Source organism: Rhopilema esculentum, chromosome 4 (genome assembly GCF_057945365.1).
Source record: "Rhopilema esculentum isolate cy_ngs chromosome 4, ASM5794536v1, whole genome shotgun sequence".
Taxonomy (NCBI): Eukaryota; Metazoa; Cnidaria; class Scyphozoa; order Rhizostomeae; family Rhizostomatidae; genus Rhopilema; species Rhopilema esculentum.
The window spans coordinates 12,580,533-12,601,445 of record NC_142818.1 but is presented as its reverse complement, the minus strand read 5'-3'; the positions used below and the strand labels follow the sequence as shown (position 1 = coordinate 12,601,445).

The following is a 20,913-nucleotide window of genomic DNA, read 5'->3' as shown; positions in this document are numbered from 1 at the left end:
TGTGCCTGACCTAAGCCAGTCGCTACAAAGAAGCAAGGATACGTGGGTGTATTGTTTTTGTTTTCATTGACTGTACTTTACAACTGTAATTCCTGCTACTTTGATGCTTTTGTTAGCAAATTCTGGCCACTTTTGTTCGGCTTAAGAGCATTTCCTGTTTTTCATATCAATGAGTCAAAGCTTGGTTTAGTTTATTAATAGCGATATAAATGTTTAGCTGGATGACGCAATCAATCAAAAGTGCTTTGGCTCCGCAATGGCAGGCAATGATGTCATGTTTTTAATTCTGCCAAATGTCACAAGGCAACCAAACGTTTTATAATTGTTACTAGATTGTTACTTTGTCAATCTAATATGGCTTCAGAATGTCACTTGATTAACGGTAGATGGTCAAAGGTGGCTGAGAGTGCAGACCTGCTTTCTTTTCCAAAGATATAAACATTAAAAAAGTGGAAAGATAGAGCTATTTGTCAATATATTATCAGAAATAAACAAGAAATCCAGTTAGTAAACAGTCTTTTTCTAGGCATTTAGCTGTCTATTAAAGTGGACTTCATTAACCATGCAATTAAAAAATGACATATTCAACATAGCTGTAATAAACCAACTATTATTTACAAGAAAATACATTAATTAACTAACTGCTTGTTGAAGGTTTGTCCCTTGAGGGCATACTTTGTCCCATTTCCTTAGATGGAGGGGTTTTTTCTTTTGCAACCTCTTTCTTTAACACATGCAGCAGTGTTTGTGAACTTTCGAGGATCTATAAAAAGATTAAAGCAACATTGCAATTTCCACAAACATGTCTTTCAACTTTGCCTTAAAGAAAATTGCAAGAAAGGCTAAAACATTGGAAAAGTTAACTCTTTAAAATCGTCTTTATGAAGAAAGTAATTAACAAAATATTAGAAACAGGATAAATTATGTTGCAACACTTGTGAAACATATATAAGGCAAAAAATACATCATAGAAATGGTTTTGAATAATCATTTCAGAGTCCATCTGCTTCTTTGTTTAATTTGAGACATTAAGCAGGATGGCTAAAAACCTAGAGCAGTAAGCAAAGCATGACAAAAAATTCCTTTATTCAGTTCTACCAAAGACGAACTTGACAGAAAATACAAAAGTCAGTTACAATTCCCATATTATCATCATAACATTTAAAAAAAAATTTCACACAAGAAAAGAATGCTACACTAACTGAATTATAGATATTCATTTTTCATTAAATTCAATTTATTTTAAAATTCTATTTCAATACATTTGATTCTCATGGCCGTGTTGCTTTGTTCCTGAGTTTTTTTGCATTATTACTCATTGCAAGATTCACAGAATCTGGCGGACAGCATATCCTGCATCTCTTCCTTCTTACACATAAACTGAAGTAGCTACCTTGAAGCTAAAAATCAAATGATGAGGAAGAAACACAAAAAATATGTTCTTTTAGGTTAGTTATGCCTTTAAATATCAACTGATATTTGTTGGTTTGTTTAAGAGATTTTGTTGCTTGAATAATCAATAACAATGTCAATACCTTTTCAAAACATATATTTTCATAATCTTGATTAAAATCATCACAAATGCATCAAAATAGGATACATATAATAAGTGACACCTTTTAGATCAACTTAAACATGTAAAAATATCAAGCATACCCTCATATAAGCCGATTCAGTTTCAGCAATTGTTTTGTCATACTCATTACGTGAGGATATCTTTTTCGCCAAGCTTTCATTTACTTTAGCCAGTTTTTCTGTGAGTATTCGGATATCATTTTGTAGCTTTGCCTTCTCTTCCTCTTCTGCTAAAATTTGTCTCTGCACCTCATCTCTTTTAGTGCAAAGATCTTCAATACCTGGGATTTTGAGGGGAAAATGAAAACCATACTAAATCTTAAATTTTAAAAAAAGTGAACGAATCTCAAATAAAACGATAATGAAAAAGCTGCTAGAGAAAACACAGAGGGCAAATTCATAGTACTACCGAGCTTTTTATGAAGCAGAAAGTTGCAATAAAGAAATGTGTTATGAAATTTATTTTTGGAAAGACGCTATCGAAATAAAAAAGAGAAAGAAACACAGACAGTGAAAATAATAATATTGAAGTCAGAAATTGATATCAATGAAGTATGTGCTTGTATTTTAAGTATTTGAAGTAAACAATTATTTTAGAAAGTTAGTTAAATTTACCGTAAAACTTCTTCTTTGCTTCAATTCAGTTGAAAATTGGTTGACATCCATGGAAAATATCATTATTTTAATACTTTATTTGTATAATACTTTACTTGCAGGATATGAAAAAATATGTTTTCATTTATTTGTGCTCAAATAAGGCCCTGTTTCATTAATTCTTTTTCCTTGCCTTTTCATTATTTTCTTACACTAAAAGTAAATGCATTTACTCTGACCTAGTGATAAGTTCTTGAGGCTCTTTAGGGTATTTTATTGTTTATATAATATAGTTATATAATATAATATTGTCTTAAACTGTTACTTAAACTTAAACCAATATAGCCACTTGCTCTCATAAGGTTAACAACCCATAAAAATTTTTTGTTCTTGTGAAATTTTTCTTACAAACAGGACAGTTAGATGAAAACGGATGAAAAATGCAAAAGAATAAATTATAGACAACATGCAATGCCTTATCCTGATAATGGTTATAATACAAACACAGTAAGTGGTAAGTACTTAATAAAACATTAGGTATTTTGAGGTTGTATCTGATAGGTTCTCTCATCTTACTCTCTCCCCCTCTGCTTCTTATATACTTTGACGCTCTCTCTTCCTTCAATTTTTCACAGGTTTGATGAATCATCTTTCAATACACATCAGTTCTCTACCTCTAACTTCCATTGATCAAGTGCATCACCAAATTCCAGAGCATGTTACACATGTCTTCATATCCATGTTTGGATGACCAAAAGCACACGTTCCCACAGGTTATTCACCATAAAATAATAATTTCACTGGACAATGATTTTCCATTCTGGACACATGGCATAGTCAGTGCAGTCAATTTCTTGTTAATAACATTTTATATCCTCAATACATGCTCTTGCAAGAACTTCTTTCTTGCTTGTTTAATGGTTCCATTTTATCTTCACTATGCTCCTTAAAGGATGATGTTGAACTGTATAAAGAGTTACTGAACTGTGTCTGACATTGATCGCGTCAGGACTAGTCTGCACAATAGATCCACTGGTTCTAACTGCTTTTAAATTATAATTGAAATTTTATTTAGGTCTAATAAGCTTCCCTAGCCTGGCTGAGTTAACCATCTAGCCCTGCTTCCAAACAAATAAAAATAAAGACTCAAACTAGGACTGGGGCACAGTCTAAATTTTAATGACCGTGTAATTACATGACCGAAGTCACCCAGGGCCACAAAGAGGTTTTGGATGCTCTTGGGTAAAACCGCAAGACGAAGCCCCTTGTGAGGAGCCAGCCGACATTTATTGCAGTCAGTATCCTGCAATCGTTTAAAATGTTTAACTATTTTTAGGCATACATCTGCAACACCCGATTAATGAATTCTCAAAATAAAATTCATTAAATTATGAGGCCCCCTAGACCTCGAAGCCCTGAGGCAATTTGCCCCCATGCCTTCCTCTCGGCGGCCCTGAAGTCAGAAGGTAAATGGTACGCGTGATCTTTCTATCATATATGGCGCGAAACAAAACTATTCTTGGTTAAACGCTTCATTTGATATCGATTCATTCTTTGACGGACAAACAAGCTATACTTACACTTAACAAGTTCGTTGTTGTATGACTGCAGAACTGCTCCCTGCTGGGACATTATTTCGCGTGTAAATTAATCGTTATTTTACCAGTTCAAACACTGATTTGTGCATGGGTTATAAAATTGTTTATTGAGAAGACTTTGCTGTTGTGTTGTTGTTAGGGTACATGGAGCTGAGGCTTCTTCCAAAGCGAGGCCCCCACGATGAAACAGAAATGGCAGCAACTTGTAGGAAATTTTCAAAAATTAGATTTGCATGGGTTTTGCGAAATTCAATTATAAAACAAAATTTTCATCAGGTATGGTATTATTATTCATTACTGTTTTCATTATATTTCTTATTTTGTACAATAGACGTCGAAATGCACACAAAACGTAGGGTTGCACACACATTTTTCTGGATACTGGAAAAAATTTTAAGGGCCACCCTTATGAAACTTTTCTTTCCTATCTTGGTCGAAACAACATGTTCTTTGAAATTTTGAAATGCTATTGAATTGAAATTTTAGCGTTTATAAAACATCTTTAACTTGAATTGGTCAGCATCTGAACCATCTGATTGACGTAAGCTGAAAAAGTTGCTGACAAAATAATTTTCTAAAGCAACCATCTAGTATTCGTAGGAATAATGGACAAGGAATATCCAAATTAAAAAACATGCAAATGCATTGAATGAAAATAACATATAAGGCAGAGATTTCCAGGGGTGGCTCAAAGAAACCATAAAGCTCTATGGTTAGAAGAAGGGGAGAGTTTGGGGGGGGCACTCCTGCAGGAAAATTTTGAAGGGCATGAAAATTTCCTGGAATCATCTTATATTTCAGTATATTGATTTGATATTTTAAAATGACCTTTGCTTGCCCTAACGCCATTGAAGCCCAGAGTAAAAAATCTATAGACTAGCACATTCCCTTTTTCTGGGAAACGGAATTCTAAGTTGATTCTCAATGCCCTTAGCGAGGGCTGGTTAAAAGTGGCCTTGCCCATTGCTAACAAGTGACATAGAAAAGTCTGAATCGAAAAAAGTAAGATTTTTTTGGAAACTATATAGTATCTGACTTATGCTCAAGCCTCAGCAAAAAAAGTATGGATCTGCTTCTAATATTTTGTTTTGTGAAAAGCTAGAGTTGATAGATTAGATAAAAAGCTAGATTGGAAAAAAATAGTAAAAAGCAAAATCATAAGGAAGATAGAGCAGCAAGTTAAGAATAGCGATAAAACAAATATGAGGTTCATTAAGAAAGGCAATTTTTGAATAAAAGAATATATAAAACATAAAAAAGGACCAACGTTGCTTAAATTAAAACTGAACATGACCGATTTAAAAACTAATTACAAAGAAAAGTATGATAATATAAGTCGCAGAAGGTGTGGATTACATGAAGAAAACTTAGAACATTTATGGAAATGCGAAAAATTCAAAAGACACCCTCCAGGAATGGAACAACTTCTAAAAAGCAAAGCAAAAGGCCTGATAGAAATCGAGAGATTGGTTGGACTTTTTCAAACTGAAGTGAAAATTAGCCTGTGGTACTATACTGCACATGACGTCTTTCCTGGCAATTCTGTGTTTGTGGTATAGTAACTGCTCCGAAACGGAGATGTGGTGAGATATTATTATTAGAGTTGCATGAGAGGCCAGCAAAGAGATTTGATACTGCCTACTTGAATACTTAAACATGCTTGTAACTGCCCAAACCTTAAATTTTGGATACAATAAATTCCTTGTGTGATCCTGCTTTTAAAAGATGCTTTGCAGTTGGAAAGAATCCTTGATTATAGGGTCAAGAATTTAATCTGTAGAGCTCATTCTGTGGACTGAATTGTATTAAAATCAGCTGACTGAGTGAAGTTTGTTTGAAACAAGATCTTGCACACACAAGATCTTGTCAAGAACTGCCATAGCTTGCCAGCAGATGGCACAAAGGTAGTACTAGTATTTTTCATCCACAGGAATATTTTCATCCAAATATTTCATTGACTTTTAGGAGAAGAGAAACCTTTATACATTGTCAGTATGTCTCCAAAAGCAAGAAGAAAGTTCTTCCTCAGATGACCATCCAAATACAACAGAAGATCGTAATCATGGCAAATTTAAAGATTCATTTGGCTATGTTGATGGAAAAAGAGACAAAAGCATGAAGGGGTCACTTTATTTGAATATGATTCAACTGCCACCAGACCTGAAAGATTCATACCAAACATTTTGCAAAAGTAAGTCAAGAATATATTTTTCTTTTAAATGGCTTTGAAAAAAGCAAACGTTTTGGCTAAAGCTTTTGCGGCCGACAATATGTTATAAATTGTTTGCTTTTTTCAAAGCCATTTTAAGTTCTGTACTGCCCAAAAACTGTTCATCTTTTCTTTTCTTGTTACTTTCCTATTATCCGCTGTCTGCAATCTGCGATTATAGAGTAGCTCCTATTAAGTGAGCATTGAAAGCCAGGGAATTGGGAATCGGGGAAAGTTCAAATAACAAGTAACCCAGGGGATATGCAACCCAGGTAGATTATAATTATGAAATGGATTATAAAATTTGCATTTTCAAGTTGATAGGCAGTTATAATGGTGCACTGAAACCTACTTTCATTTTTGGCCTTCTTCTCTTGAACAGACCCGACCCACCAAGGTATGAAATGCCAATCTCAACTTAAACAGGAAGGGAAATTCAGTTTTAAGTTTTCAGAAATAATGAAAATTTCCCTGTTAATCATATTTTTGTACATGTTTTGAAACAGAACCAGGATTGCAATCAGATTGCAACCCAGCACTAAATATGCACTTTGAAATTCAGAATAACTTATTGGCAACCTCATCTTCTCAAGCACCTCTAAACCGAAACTTTTTAAAAGCCTTGCTATCCATCAAGTATTAAAACTTTTTCAAAAAAAACAAAAATACCAAATAGCAAGAACCTTTTTCTACAAAAATGTTCTATATACTTTATTCTTTGAACATGTCAAATGAGTGGAAATTGGTAATGTGAATTTTGAGAAGATATGCATCGTATATAAATGTGGAGAATGTATTGATTAAGCTATGGCCTAGAAATAGGAAGGAACTTGGGGGTTTCAAGCATAACTCCACAAGCTTCTTCTTGGAAACCATATTGATTTCAAAATACTTCTAGAGATGTAATAAAAATACAAAGAAACCGTAGACCTTATCAAATCAGACAACGATTTTCTCGCAACAAAAGGCTGATGCATTGCCTGGTTACTTGCAGAAGCATATTTGTAGCAACTGTATTCATTTGCATGCCTATAAAATTGATTTTGCTTTGATGTTTGTATTCCATGCTACTGTAAACAAAAGAAATTAACAAGCAAAATGGCACAAGACATTGAAAAAAGTTTAGAAGGTCATCCTTGTATTCAGAAGTTTAAAATAGATATTATCAATATTTTCCATCTGTATGGTCAATTTTCTTTGAAACAAACAAATTTGTTGAAAAGAATGGAAATTGCAGTGTAATGCTTTATTCTCGAAACATCACAACAACAACTTGAACATGTACTTGTTCTTTGTATCAATTTTTTTTGCTTGCTTTATCTTCACAATTCATGTTTTATTTTGATACATTGTTCGGCCAATTGAATTTACTTGAATACATTCTGTGCTGTCCACAATCAGAATTTTTCGAAAAAATTCAAAAGCATTTTGAATGAAAATGTTTTAATAACATCAAAAGAAAGTAAAGAAAAAAACATCATTATGAAAATTTTTTTCCTTTGATGTGAAATTAGGTTTTATCCATTGTTTGATGTAACTGCTATTTGATTATATTTCAACAATTTTCGGCTGATTAAGTACTTTTATCATTCATATGCTCATGTTTCTCTGATTGGCCTATTTCAATTCATGACTTGTTTTCTTTCTTGATTTTTTTGCCCATATCCTCACGTTTTATTCTCTGAAGAGTGTCAGACACAAAGCTTAAGTTGTTTTGTAAAATGTTTGCTTTTTCAAATTATGTTTTATTTTAATTTTATTCTGGTCTAGGACAATGTCGTAATTGTTGGAGTGTTTGTTCTGTTAAGAAATTCGTTGTATCATTATCTTCGTTATTGTTTTCATTATTTCTTGAATAAACAATATTTTTCTGTGTTTTAGGATACCCAAAGAAAACAATTACTGAAGATGGCCAGAAGCTTGCGAGACATCTTCGAAATCGAGGCAGGCCTACTGAGAGGTCATGGCAGAAGTTCAAAGAGTCGAATGCTAAGATTAAATCAGAGGGTAAGGATATGTAATGTGCACGAACCGTTTTCAAGCAGCTGTCGTGTATTTTCTACTGTACTGCAGAGCAGTGTTTCATGTTATGTAGATTAGACAGTCATTCAGGCACCGAGGAGCAGGGAAGCTGGGGTTGGTGGTATAAGTCCCAACTTTTTGCCAAAAGTGTAAAAAATTAAGAAATGGACCTCCAGCCCCGATTATCCTCGTTTTTCCAGACACTCCGCGGTGCCAGTAATAGTGATAGCGTTGAAAAACAGAATGTTTTTATAATTACGTGTTTGCAATATCTCTGCTTTTAATGTATTTTTGGAAAGATTCATGTCCTTTATTAGGGGATGTCTGTTAAATTTTGTTGTAAAGAGAAGGCGGTGTTCGAAAGTTCAATTGCTTGGATTTTCTTTGATAAAATCATAAAGATAAAGGCAAAGATTTTGGTCACTATTCAGATATTCAGCCTCCACAAAATAACCTTGACTGTTCTCATAATCCCTTAATGCTTTCAGTTTGGTTGTGAGCACCTGCATCAATGAAGAAGTATACTGCCTTGGAAAATTATATCTCATTAATTGCTAAAGCAAGGTTCATCAGACTCGTTAATTAACTTTTATTTTCATTTCCATCTTCAATTTTATATACGAATTTTAGAGTTTGTTCAAGCTCTTTATTTGAAATCGGAGATGGTAGGTGCTGTTAACAATTAACCCTAGTCTTCACTAGCCTACCATGTCTAGCCACTTCACTAACCTAGCCATTTCACTAGTCTCAGCACTGTTTGAAAAATTCTATTGGCAGATTGCCTGCAGCATTTGACCCTAGACGCTTCTTCGGCTGATCGATTTGCCGAACTTGGGAATTTTCCACAGCACGCCAGACAATATCTCACAGCGGCAAAGTGGTTGAACATCACTGCCTTAGTATAAATTAGCCTAAATAAACACACAACAATCTTTTCTAATTCTAATCCACCGATCAGTTTTTTTGCGATTTTGAGAATCTTTCCGTTGTTGCTTGCAACGATAATGGAACTTACCAAGAATTACACATTGTTAATAACATATTCACTCTTGCAAACATGGGTTTTCACTTTCGCAAAGTACTAGTTGCCTTGTACCGCATTGGGGAACGAAACATTGTAAAATTTATCTCCTTGTGTATTCTGTCAATAAATAGATAAATATTTCATTGAATATATTTTTGCAGTGAAGCGTTTTTCTGTTGGCGGTGAAGCAGAAGACACCTCTGTTCATCAACAAGGCCTAGTTGGTAATGAAGATCTAGCGGAAGAAGATCGTCTTGATCCTGAGGATGAAGGCGATGATCTCAATATAAAGAATGGCGGGAATGAAGGAATACCGTTAAAGAGAGAACGGAGAAAGAAGACCGAAATTCCGAAGAAAGCATCGTACACCGTCGTAAGGTCTGTGTTTCCCAGGTCCACTTGTAAAAAACTTAATATGGCGCTGTTTTTCCTGAGCAAATTGGCCTCAATTCTTCCTTGCTACACTGAATCTTTCAAGAAGCCTACCAAATAAGGGAAATTGCAGAAAGTTTTCTGAAATATCACTCGATTTGCAATCTCATTCTTTTTTCCATTGATCAAGAATTTTTTTATTCAATCGGTACTTTTTTATATTAATCCGCATTCCCAAACGCTGTTCAATATGGTCTTGCGAGGTATATCCCCCCCCCCCCTCCCTTACCAGGTATCCGAATCAGACTCAATTTTGAGCTTGGATTCTTTTGCTAGTAATGCTGTCAACGACTGGTTAAAAGATTTAAAGCTGACATTCCATTTTTGTGTTCTTTAGGTATGGCAAACGTGAAATCGCCGCATTTGCAGCAAGTCGAATACCTGCTTGCTTTGGAACCACTAAAAGAGCATTAGGCGAGGTGAAGCATTTTGTGATGTTTGTCAACTTTTTTTTAGGCGTTTTTTCCTTTTTTTCTTTTTTATAGGGGCTACTTTTTCAATTGATATTCCAGTCTATTTGGCACGCTTCGTAATTAAATTCTCTAATTGTCTGTCCCCAAAACCTAAGCAACTATAGTGAACTCTTCACACGATGTTTTATTGTTTTTCTTGGTTGTGGAGAGCTCAATTAAAAAAATGTTGTACTGCCATAAAAAAAATTGGGACAACATTATTTGTCTGTTTTGAGAAATTTGTTGTTGCCAGAGTACTTTTGAAAGAGATTTCACATTTTTGTCACGAAAGCAATGTAAAAAAAACTTGTTAGTACGAGTTGCTTGAGCATTTCCTTGATGGCTGTGAGAAAAGGGGCTCACTGGGGGGATCACCCACTCAGCCCTCAAGAGAAAAGCCATTGTCTTTCTGTTTTACTGTTTTATGTGGTGCTGAAAACAATGCTGCATTTTCCCCAATATAAACCAAACATGCTTTTTTGATGCGATATTTAGACAATATTTCATATTCGTTATCTTTTTTAGTCTTTCATATCTTTTTGATTAAATTTGTAGATAAAAAGACGAGATCCGGATTTCAATCCGAAAACACTCCTCGACTTTGGTTCTGGAACTGGAACCGCTGTTTGGTAAAGTCAATATTGCCTTTTTACTGGGCTCCTATTGCCAAAAACAATCTAACAAATTTTGTAGGCACGTTTTAATTTCATATGAGGAAAAATTTCTCTCTGAAGCAAGCTCTGTGTTGTTCTTTCAACTAAATCTCTGACAGTTATGGACTCAAAAAGCCGAGGAATGTGTTTGCTGAATGCCGTTAGGCCAAAACTCATCCGTAAAGAGCACTGATGTCTTTGCTTGAAAGCCAACCATGTGTTGGAAATCGGCAAAAGACCTTTGGGTGATCGACTTTCCTTAAAGTGACATTAGCAATTCACGTTACTTTGCTTCTCGATAGAGTCAGTTGGATTCTTGAAGGCTCAAAAGCTCCTTGAGATTCTACACCAACCCCTGGAATCTTCGCTACATTATACGTTTTAGATTGCATTCTGTGCTGCTATGCCGCTTTTAATTGTCTTAATTTAATTGTTTTAATTGATTCACAAGTTCTATTTAGCCTGTGAGATATAAGAACTATGACCATTTTCCCTGTCTACTTTACTACCTGTTTCCTGTAATCTCAGCCCAGATACGGTACTGAACAGGTTTTTTTGTCTTTTTTCGAAACAATGACAGTGTTTTTCCCATAGGGCTGCCCATGATCTCTGGGGAGATTCCTTACGGGAATACCAGTGCATCGATGTCTCGGAAGACTCAAATAACGCATGCGAATTTCTACTAAGAGGTATGATATTCTTGTTATTGTTTTGTTATTGGGATTCGTTTCGGATTAAGCACTGAAGATACAGAACAGTATTATACCGTTTAGATTAGAATAGTGGTCCAGGCTCACTCCTCAATCTGAGCTTTCTGTTCTTTTCCATTGCCTTGACTTAAATAGGGCTAACAATTCTTATACAGAGTTGACATTTTTTTGATAGATGGTGATTGGCAGGATAGGGGTGTTCCTGCCCAAAAAGGAATGTCCCCAGTAGAATTTTCAGGTTGTCTCAATCGCCAAAATGAAGTTTTAGCTATCCCTTTTAAATAATCCACTGTGTTTCATGATATGAACCTTTTTCGCATAATTTGCTCTAGTATGTGTATATTAGTGTATTTAATATTAGCTGTATGAGATTTTTGTCATTCTTTGTTTTATATCGTAGAGCGACGGGGGAGGAGGGGGAAAGTAGGTTGATAGTGGACATACTGTATTGTTGTTGTCTTGGTCATACAGTGGAACGACCTTATGGTAGACACTTTTGTATAAGGGCTGAGTTCCGTCTATTCTAGGGAAATTGTCGTTGTCGGGAAGCAAAATACACATGAAGGGACAGAACTTATTTGTCATTCTTTGAAAGTGCCTATTTTCAGGAGCAGTCTATTAATAGAGATTTGGTTTTGACCGTTGTTATGAACGAAGCTTGTGAAACTGAAAATGCCTTATGAAACTTTCAACAGTGGTAGGTTTTGTACAATTAAATGGGCTTTATCAATTTTCAGGCAGCAAAGATCCTTCGCAGCCAATGAAAGTTCCAGGAGTGTACTTTCGAAGATTCCTACCTTTGTCAAACAAGGTAAGTTTATATTTGATAATCGCTCATTAATTAATTAATTCATTCACACATTCATCATACGCTCAATCTTTCATTAATTCATTCATTTATTAATTAATTAATTAATTAATTCATTCATTCATTCATTAATTCATTCATTCATTCATTCATTCATTCGTTCATTTATTCATTCGTTCATTCATACACTCATTCATTCGCTCACTCTTTCAGTCATCCATTCTCTCATTCATCCATGATGAAATTCATACAAATCTGATGTGACAACCATTCGATCGTCATTTTCAGGTAACTTATGACGTGGTGATATCAGCCTATACACTTAGTGAGCTGCCTTTCATAAAACAAAGGCAATTCGCCCTGTCAAATCTCTGGAGCAAAGCGAATAAATACCTGGTAAGTATGCCGTTGCCACAAATATGTCCGTATTTGGTAGCAATATTTTAATATAACTTTATTCGACTAAGAGCAAGATGCCAGGATTTCATTAAAATTGTTGATATTTTTGTGTTGCATTTTCAGGTAATAGTTGAGCACGGTAATAACGAAGGCTTTGAAATAGCATTGCAGGCAAGAAACTACGTCACCAAGGTAAACAAATTGGCATATTTTAGTTTTCCAGGTTTGTTTTCAAGCATAACCTTCAGATTCGAGGCCAGAGGCAAGCCACTCCTTTTACTCTTACTCAATGGCGAATAGACGTGTGATAATCAAGTATATCATGCTTAATTGTAGTTTTATTCACCTCTATGAATTAATTGCCTTTGCTTCTTCTAAGACCAAATTATTCCCAATCATAATAAAATCCACAAGATCACTTAGAGCCAGATTGCGATAGGAGCTGTATTTTAGAGTTCGCAATAATCGGAATCGCCTGACAACTTTATGTAAAATGTCTGGAAAGAGAGTAGATGAAATCAAAATGATACTAGAATTTTAGAAGTTCCGAAAAGAGGCTTTGTACTAGCCTACACTTGGGCCACTTTTCAACGGGGCTTGTTGTGCTGGATATTTTCAAGAATGGGGTGTAAAATATCCTTTTGAAGGCGATACATTTTCTTTTTGCCTTCATTAAAAACCACATTTCTTTCCAGGGGAGCACTGATGTGCAAGATGTCTTTACTGGCTATATAGAGACAGACCAGGGCTTGACAGACGGTAGAAATTGTTCTTTCCATGTCAAATACTCTTTTGAACTCTGCTTTCATGTGAATTAGTCCTTTCTGCAAGAGTATATTTTAACCTTAACATTTGGAGCAGAGCTTTTCTTTGAGTAAATCTTTTTGAAATTTAATTATATTTATTCATTCTGTTTTGACACCATTGACTTGATTGATAACATCACTGTGCCTATGTTTTCATATGATAGTCAAAAATTGAGTATTTGTTCGATTAATTTCATCTAGGTTTGTGCAAATTTCGAAATTTATCGCGAATACTTAATCGAAATATTTTGAGGCAAGAATGCGAAGACCAAGGTACTCAAAATCGTGATGATATGCGAACATATGCGATAATCTGCGAACATATGCGATAATATGCGAAAATATGCGATAATATGCGAAGTATGTGAAGTATACCCATGCATTGGAGTTTTAAGATGGAACGGTACATCGGGAACATTCTGCTTGTATAACTAAATGTCACTTTCGAAAAAGACACTATGCGAAAAGCAATCAGAAGCAATAGGAAACAATCGTAAACCATTGAAAACAACAGAAAACGATCGGAAACAATGGAAGACAATCGTTAACCATTGGAAACAAAAGTAAACCATTGGAAAGAGTAGAAAACGCTCTTAAACCATTGGTAACAAGAGGAATAAACAAGAAACACTGGGAAACATTAAGAAACAATCAGAAACAATAGGAAACAATATGGAACAATAGGGAACAATATGGAACAATAGGGAACAATAGGGAACAATCGGAAGTAGAGGAAACAGAGCCTCAGACATGATCATTAAATCATCCTGAAATATATTACCTTTGCCTATTGCACTCTTTCTGCTTGAAGTTTCTATATCGATATATAAGCGAGTGACTCTGAGTTTTTCTTGCAGAATTTTTGCTCTGTTTCGTTAATTAAACGTAACAGAGTACATTCATTTTCAGATGATCTTAATTTTCTGTTGTGAAACGACAATTTTTCTGAGACAATTAATGCAAGGATTTTCATTTCAGATGAATACGACTTCGTGGTGAGCCAGCCCGTCGATGCAGGATATGTTTTTGCTCCGGTATTTATAATTCTAATTTGTTTCATTTCTCGAGCATTCTCTTTGTCTTCTTAAACACAATTAAAATGACAAATTCAACAACAATAGCTTCGATTTCGGACTTCTTACATCATTTTCTTTATCCAAATTTTGATACATTTTCGCTCTGTGTTTTCAAGTTTTTAGTTAGTTATATGTTTAATAGGGTAATATTTTTGCATAATAACCGCCTTATCATTTATGCTGACATTTATATGTTTACTAGGGTAATATTTTTGCAGAAAAATCGCCTAATCATTTATGCTTACATGTTAAGTTGATTCTTTAAAAGAAAAGGTGAATTTTTACCGGTAACTAAAAATAGCCAATATCGACCAGCAAACTGCAAGATAGCAGCAATGGCAGAAAGGCATTTGAGCACTCTTTCAGCGTGTAGAACCCAGTTTCAGTTATTTTCCTAGATCGCAACGAACTCGTCCATTTTGTCAGAACCATTTTCGCAAAACTTGGACGCTTAGGCATATCAAATAAGACTGACAGAAGAGTAGATTCTAATCATATTAAAGGCAATCTGTCTCGTTGTGGATTGGTTAACGAGAACAATTGCTGGAACAATAGCCTAAACATGATTCCAGCGCTCTGCCATATTTTATACAATGCGATAAATTAAAGGGGGACTGGAAACAATAAAAAATCCCTTTGTTTTTATAATCAATCAACGTGCTAAATATTTAAAATGGCATCAATGTTGTCTTTCGATTTAATTGATTGGCATTAACAGTGCTCAATATATTTTCATGACATTAAGATATTTTTAGTTGTATCAATATTCCGATGCGTTTTTTATCACTTTTAAAATACGTAATGGTATTATCAAAAGATGCTGCTAATATTTTTGCAATTTTTCTCATGATATTTTTAATGTTATCGCTACTATTCCGTAATATTTGTGTCTGCCAATAGCTTATGTGTTTAAATTACCTTTTGAAATTATCAGCTATATTTCACTTACTTTATTTACTTTCTTGTTATTTTTAAGTGTCCCCATGACACAGCTTGTCCAAGGTCTGAAGTTGATGTTCGTGATCATCCATGCAATTTTGAACAAAAAGTTGAATTGGCATTCAGTCAGGTATGACGTTATCGCCGAAACATTAATATCTTTGGATACGTTTGAATGGAACAACCACACATAAGTGCTTAAATGTTGACAAATATCATTTTCTTTCAAATTTTCTTGCTAATGCTTGTTGATCATCAAATTTTGCTGAGCTGAAACACTCTTTATCTAACTTCAACACTCGTTCAATTTATTTCTAACTGTAAATTTTTCTCGCAAAATTGTTGAATATATTGAATAAAGTTTTTGAATTTTTTCTATGAAATAAATGCCTCCCTTGTACGTAGGATGTGTTGGAATACTGAAGAAGTCTGCTCTCTTTTCGTTTTGATGCTTCTTTCTCTTTCTTTCCAATGCTTTGTGTTGAAGTCTTCTGTGACCAAGCGTGATCAAGCAGAGGCTGTTCCGTTTCACATTCATATTTTTTCCTTATTTTAACTGATTAACCTTTAGCATCAAATTTATCGTTATTTCACCTATGTGGCTTTTCTCTCAGATGCATAATGTGGTATTTTTTTCTTTTAGAGAAATACATTATTGAAAAGGTGGGGTTATGCTACAGAGAGGTTTTCATTTCTAATCTTGAAAAAAGGAGAACGCAATTGTGAAGGTAATTGATTTTATGCTTACATTCAGAAAGCCATTCCTAGAATCACACCAAACTGTCAAAATATCATGGCTACAGTTAAGCTGCGGTTAATCTGCAATTCATACGCGGTAAGCTTCTGTGTGGTCATTGTTCACAACTTAAAACAATTCCTCGTTGAAGTCGATATCAGCGTATCAATAAAGAGAAAATGAATTTTAATTTAGTAGGATAAAAACAAATCTTAATTCAAAGGGATGAATGAAAAAGAATATTGGTATTCATCGATGAACCCCTTTGCATTTAGAGCTTTTCCTCTCTTCATTCTTCCCATGCTTGATTCTCGAACATTGTTTTTTAGAGTCTTCATTACCAAGAGTATTACATCCACCGAAACGCAGGAAAAATCACGTGATATGTGACATTTGTAGTTCAAATGGTAAGCATGATCACGTACCCCCGGTTTTTATTTTGGTCTATTCGAGATATTTTGCATTAAAATTGTTTCCTTTGCTGCGACCGTAAGATGCTTTCTGTTTTAGAAAACATTGCAAAAGATCCAAAACCTTTCTACTTCAGGTATTGGAGGTGCCAATACATTCGTGTTAATAGGCCCAGATGTGCTAGATTCTTAATTAAGAAGAATTTTTCTTTGTAATTGTGTTCAAAATTTTGGTCTTTCTTTGAAACCTTTCCGGGTGAAAAATATAGAATAATCTCATAAAAGAACCCTCAAGCAGAATTTTACCTCGCTTAGCTCAAGAGTTTATTTCAACACTTCTTCTGGGAAAATAGAAGGCTACGAAAATTTTATATTTACTTCTAAGCTGTTTTTCTTTGATATTACTTATGTTTGTGAAGTAAAATAAATGCATATATTGTGTCAACTTTTTTTCGGAGAATGTTTTATACTTTGAAATTGTGAAGGCAATCTTACATTTAATTGGAAAACGTAGCTCATTTTAAATGAATACCCCATGAGAAGTCTTTCTCTAGAACATATTTTAATATATTAATTATAAATCGCTAACAGAGAGATTCAACTTTATCCGACTTATATAAAAGTTAAATAGGAGCCCTTTTTTAATTTTCCTTTTCGCAATTCGTGTGGCCTACTAATGAACCATTTCCTTTCCCCCAGTGATATATTATAAGTTACGAAAATAATTATTCCATAAAGCAATTAAATGATAATATCTTTATCCGTGAATGAATCAGTTTTTAAAACCACAAATTTATGATTTTCGGTCCAGATTGATGAATTTTTTGACAGCAAGATTATTTGCCCCGGTGCTCAATGATATTTGGGTTTCATCATTTAGAAAATCCATTTCTCAATTTCCTGCGATGGTTTTAATTCAATTTGGAGAAATTTAGTGGATATTTAAAAGCATTGAGTGAAGGTCTTTTCATCTGCGCACTTTATGATCGTTTAAAAATATTGATCCTTTTTCTAGGTAACATAGAACAGTATATATTTACAAAAAGAAAAGATCCGTGAGTTATTCTTCAAAATTTTAATTGTATGTAAGGATTGATAGACAAGATTTATTTAAGATTAGCATCCAGATTAGCAAATCCGTTTTGTGATGACTTATGTGCCTAAAGCTCATTTAAAAATGGAAATCGTTATCCTTAATTGTCGAAATATTTGAATTGAAAATTGGCCCCCTTAAAGTTTGGGCTTTATTCTAGGATTGCAATCCGCTGTTTCATGATATACACTCTTTTTTATAAGAACAATTTTATAAGAACACGAGCCTCAAAATTGGTCAAAAGTTAAGAACAAATTAAGAACAAGCTGAGGCTGAGCTTCTGCAAAATGCAATTTTGAACAACGTTTTTTCTCAAAATCGAGGATTTTTAGCGATATGTGAGTGCTTTTTCGGTCAATATTCAAATTTGTCAGCAAATTAAAGCTGTTTCACTCACTTTGTTGGCAAATGAGGCCTGTACACCACACTAGAGCGAAAAAGCTAGCACTCGCATCCAGCCTCAGATTTTCGAAAAAATTAAGAACAGGCAGCCTGAACTTAGATTTACTGGTTCTTATAAAAAAAGAGCGTAAGTCATCGATCGGATATCTTTTGAAATTTAAGTTTTTCACAAATTTGATATTTTGTTCTTAAAACGCTAGTAAGAATGTTACAATAAAAAAATATTAATTTCAAAGCACGCGTTATTAGAAGAACATAACTCAGCTTTGTACAGCAATTTTGTAGGTGTCATACCTCTGTTCAATATTAACACAATCAGAACAATGCAAAGGTGTATTGGTTGTAATACCATGGTAAACTAGCGATTCTGTCCGGGAATGTCTAAAAAATTTTATGAATTTGTACATGGTGTTGGAATCCTTCGCATTAAATAAGAGAAATTCTCTCTTCAGAAGCTTAAATAAATATCGAAATAATTTTTGTATTTTTTCTTGAAAACACTCTAACAGTCGTTTCTTGATATGAATATAACACGCGTTTTTGCTTATCCTTTTTAAGTTGCTTGATTTTAAACTTAATTTTAATGCAACTTATCTATAGAATACATTAGCATTTTGATGCATTCTAGCCCAACCCTTCCTGATTATAAGCCCCTAACATATACCTGCATTTTCTTATAAGCTGTCTTTTTCTGGAGAAACAACTCCAATCCGTGTTACCAAACATTTGTCTTCACAACGCTTGACTGCTTTGAATGACACAGAACCCATTTTTCTTTTCTTAATCGAATTCATTTAACCCAAGGAATCAACTAACATTCCCTGTTAAGCTTTTTGTTCATTTACTATTGCAGTTGTTGCAATCCTTCTCTGAGAGCAAATTTAGAGATTTTCATCGCGATTAGCTGTTTGTTCCACGTAACTCTTTGTCGATCATAAATAACTTTATCATAAATATATCATTCTTCAATCAAATTTCATTCTTATATAAATTTGTGATATTCATTTCTTTTCTTTAGTGAACTGTACAAAGGCATCAGACACTGCCTGAAGTGGGGAGACTTGATGCCAGATGTCGATAGCAAAAAACCAAAGAAAATAATAACTTTCGATAATGAAGTAATTAGACCAAGCGACGAGGAATGAATTTCTATGAATCAGATTCTGTTTTTTCGTTTGTCCCTTTTCTTGTGCCCATATCTAGAGTGATGTAGACGATATGATTAAACTATATCCTCACCGATCCCTGATCTAGGCAAACAGGCATAAGTACATCCTTGTCGAGCAAGTATACTCATTTTTTTAAGAAATCCTGCTTTATAATTAGCTATAGAACTTCTTTTATTCGGACTCAATTTATGTAGCAAGATGTCTTTTTATTTTCTTATCTTGCTAAAATGTGAATCCACATTATTACTGACACTCGTCAAGAGCTGGAATATTTTTTATCATAATGAATTGCGAGAAAGAAAAAAATTTCTGAACTAAAGCAATGTTTTTTTAATAAAAAAGAAAATTTTTAAATTACAAAGCTGAGATCATTTTTCAAAGTTGAAGTGACCTTGTGTTGAAGTGATTTTTCTTCATTTTTAAAATAAGACATTAGAAGGTTTTTAGAAGGGTTTCAAGCAGGGATGTGCCGATTGGGGGGCGTGACTGAGACATAGACTGATACATCTATGTAATAAGAGGGAAATAATAATAAGAAGATCATAGTCTCAAACTGTATAGACTACTTGAAATACCATTAAGCTGACCTAACGAAACTATTATAGGCCTTGAAAACCTAACTAGCCTCAAGGATATGACATGCTCCCAGGCACTATACGTTGCATTGTGTTGTATAAATTATTTAATGTTGGTTTTTACAATAGTGAACGTAAAGGTACATTAATTCAGATTAACATAAAACAATTACAAGGATTGCATAAGACAGATTAATTGCTCCAGAAAGAACATTCGTACTTGTTTTAATCAAGGTTTAATCAAATTCTTGAATTGTTTAGTATTTTGGGCAGTTTTTCATTTCTAGGAGTGAATTCCAGATTTTAGACCGAGAAACGAAAACTTGCAAAGTAAATTGACAAGGGAACGTTTATCTTCACGCAGAAAGATTAAGCTGGTGCTTCAATTGAATTAAAATTACTCTCCGGGGGTTTTTGAGCATACTGTTACCATGGCGACACCTGCGTTATCATTAATAAGTAACTTGTTGAAACAGACGAAAAGATGGCGAACCTCGAGGTATGTTGTTACTCTGAAATAGCCCAGCTTGTTATTTGATCAGCTGGTTTAATCGAAGCATTGTATTTCTAGAAAAATGATTGTGAAGTTAGATGCAATATCGAATGGAATAGGGGCTACAAACAAAAAAGGGTAGATTTAATAGTTATTAAGTTGATTTGGAGCGCATCTGGGGGATTCAATTTGCTGAAATGACCAAATATTCAAGAAGCTGAAATAAAAGAGACCAGAGAAATCACTCGCTTTTGAGGATCATGAAGATGCAATCTGCAAGATTTGGCAAAAAGCAATGCAGTGTTAAAAAAAGGCCACCAGAGAAGTGAATCATTCTTGTCGAAGAATTGTTTGTTTTTTTAATTTTTTTTTAAATTTGAAAAAGCAGATCCTTCAAGTCATAAGGCCCTTTTAGCAAAATTCCAAGTAAACTCTTCCTTTTTTGACATTATATTTCTTGATGTGATATCATATGTTCATAGAAAAAGTATTCTCCAAAACAGTTTTGCTAAAACGTCAATTCAGGAAGATATTTAAACTTTGCCTTTTCAAATCGATGAATTTTTGTACATGAAACACTGCCGGATTTATTGAGCGAAATGTTCTCATACATAGGCAGTCTTAATTGGTGACGTCATGAGATATGGTCAGAATTTCCATATGGACCATATAACCTAAAATTGCCCCGTGAAATACCTCAAAATACGAGAAAACCATTTTAATCTGATTCAGACTAGC

The 20,913-nt window shown here is 34.1% G+C and overlaps 2 protein-coding genes across 2 annotated transcripts; one reads left to right on the top strand and one right to left on the bottom strand.

The window, feature by feature from the left end:
• Positions 1–458: 458 nt before the first annotated feature.
• Positions 459–3,888, bottom strand: LOC135691264 (microtubule nucleation factor SSNA1). The gene is made up of 3 exons (XM_065209077.2): positions 3,750–3,888; positions 1,657–1,856; positions 459–763 (listed from the first exon to the last, which is right to left on the bottom strand). Exons 1-3 carry the CDS (start codon positions 3,799–3,801, stop codon positions 638–640), a joined length of 378 nt encoding a protein of 125 aa, XP_065065149.1. The 5' UTR covers positions 3,802–3,888; the 3' UTR covers positions 459–637.
• Positions 3,840–19,097, top strand: LOC135691263 (uncharacterized). Its single transcript, XM_065209076.2, has 17 exons — positions 3,840–4,043; positions 5,733–5,958; positions 7,858–7,983; positions 9,184–9,400; positions 9,792–9,873; positions 10,462–10,535; positions 11,154–11,248; positions 12,007–12,080; positions 12,366–12,473; positions 12,600–12,668; positions 13,172–13,235; positions 14,261–14,316; positions 15,335–15,427; positions 15,941–16,025; positions 16,363–16,440; positions 17,459–17,498; positions 18,957–19,097. The coding sequence occupies exons 1-17, from the start codon at positions 3,912–3,914 to the stop codon at positions 19,081–19,083; spliced, it is 1,746 nt and encodes a 581-aa protein (XP_065065148.2). The 5' UTR covers positions 3,840–3,911; the 3' UTR covers positions 19,084–19,097.
• The last annotated feature ends 1,816 nt before the right edge of the window (positions 19,098–20,913 follow it).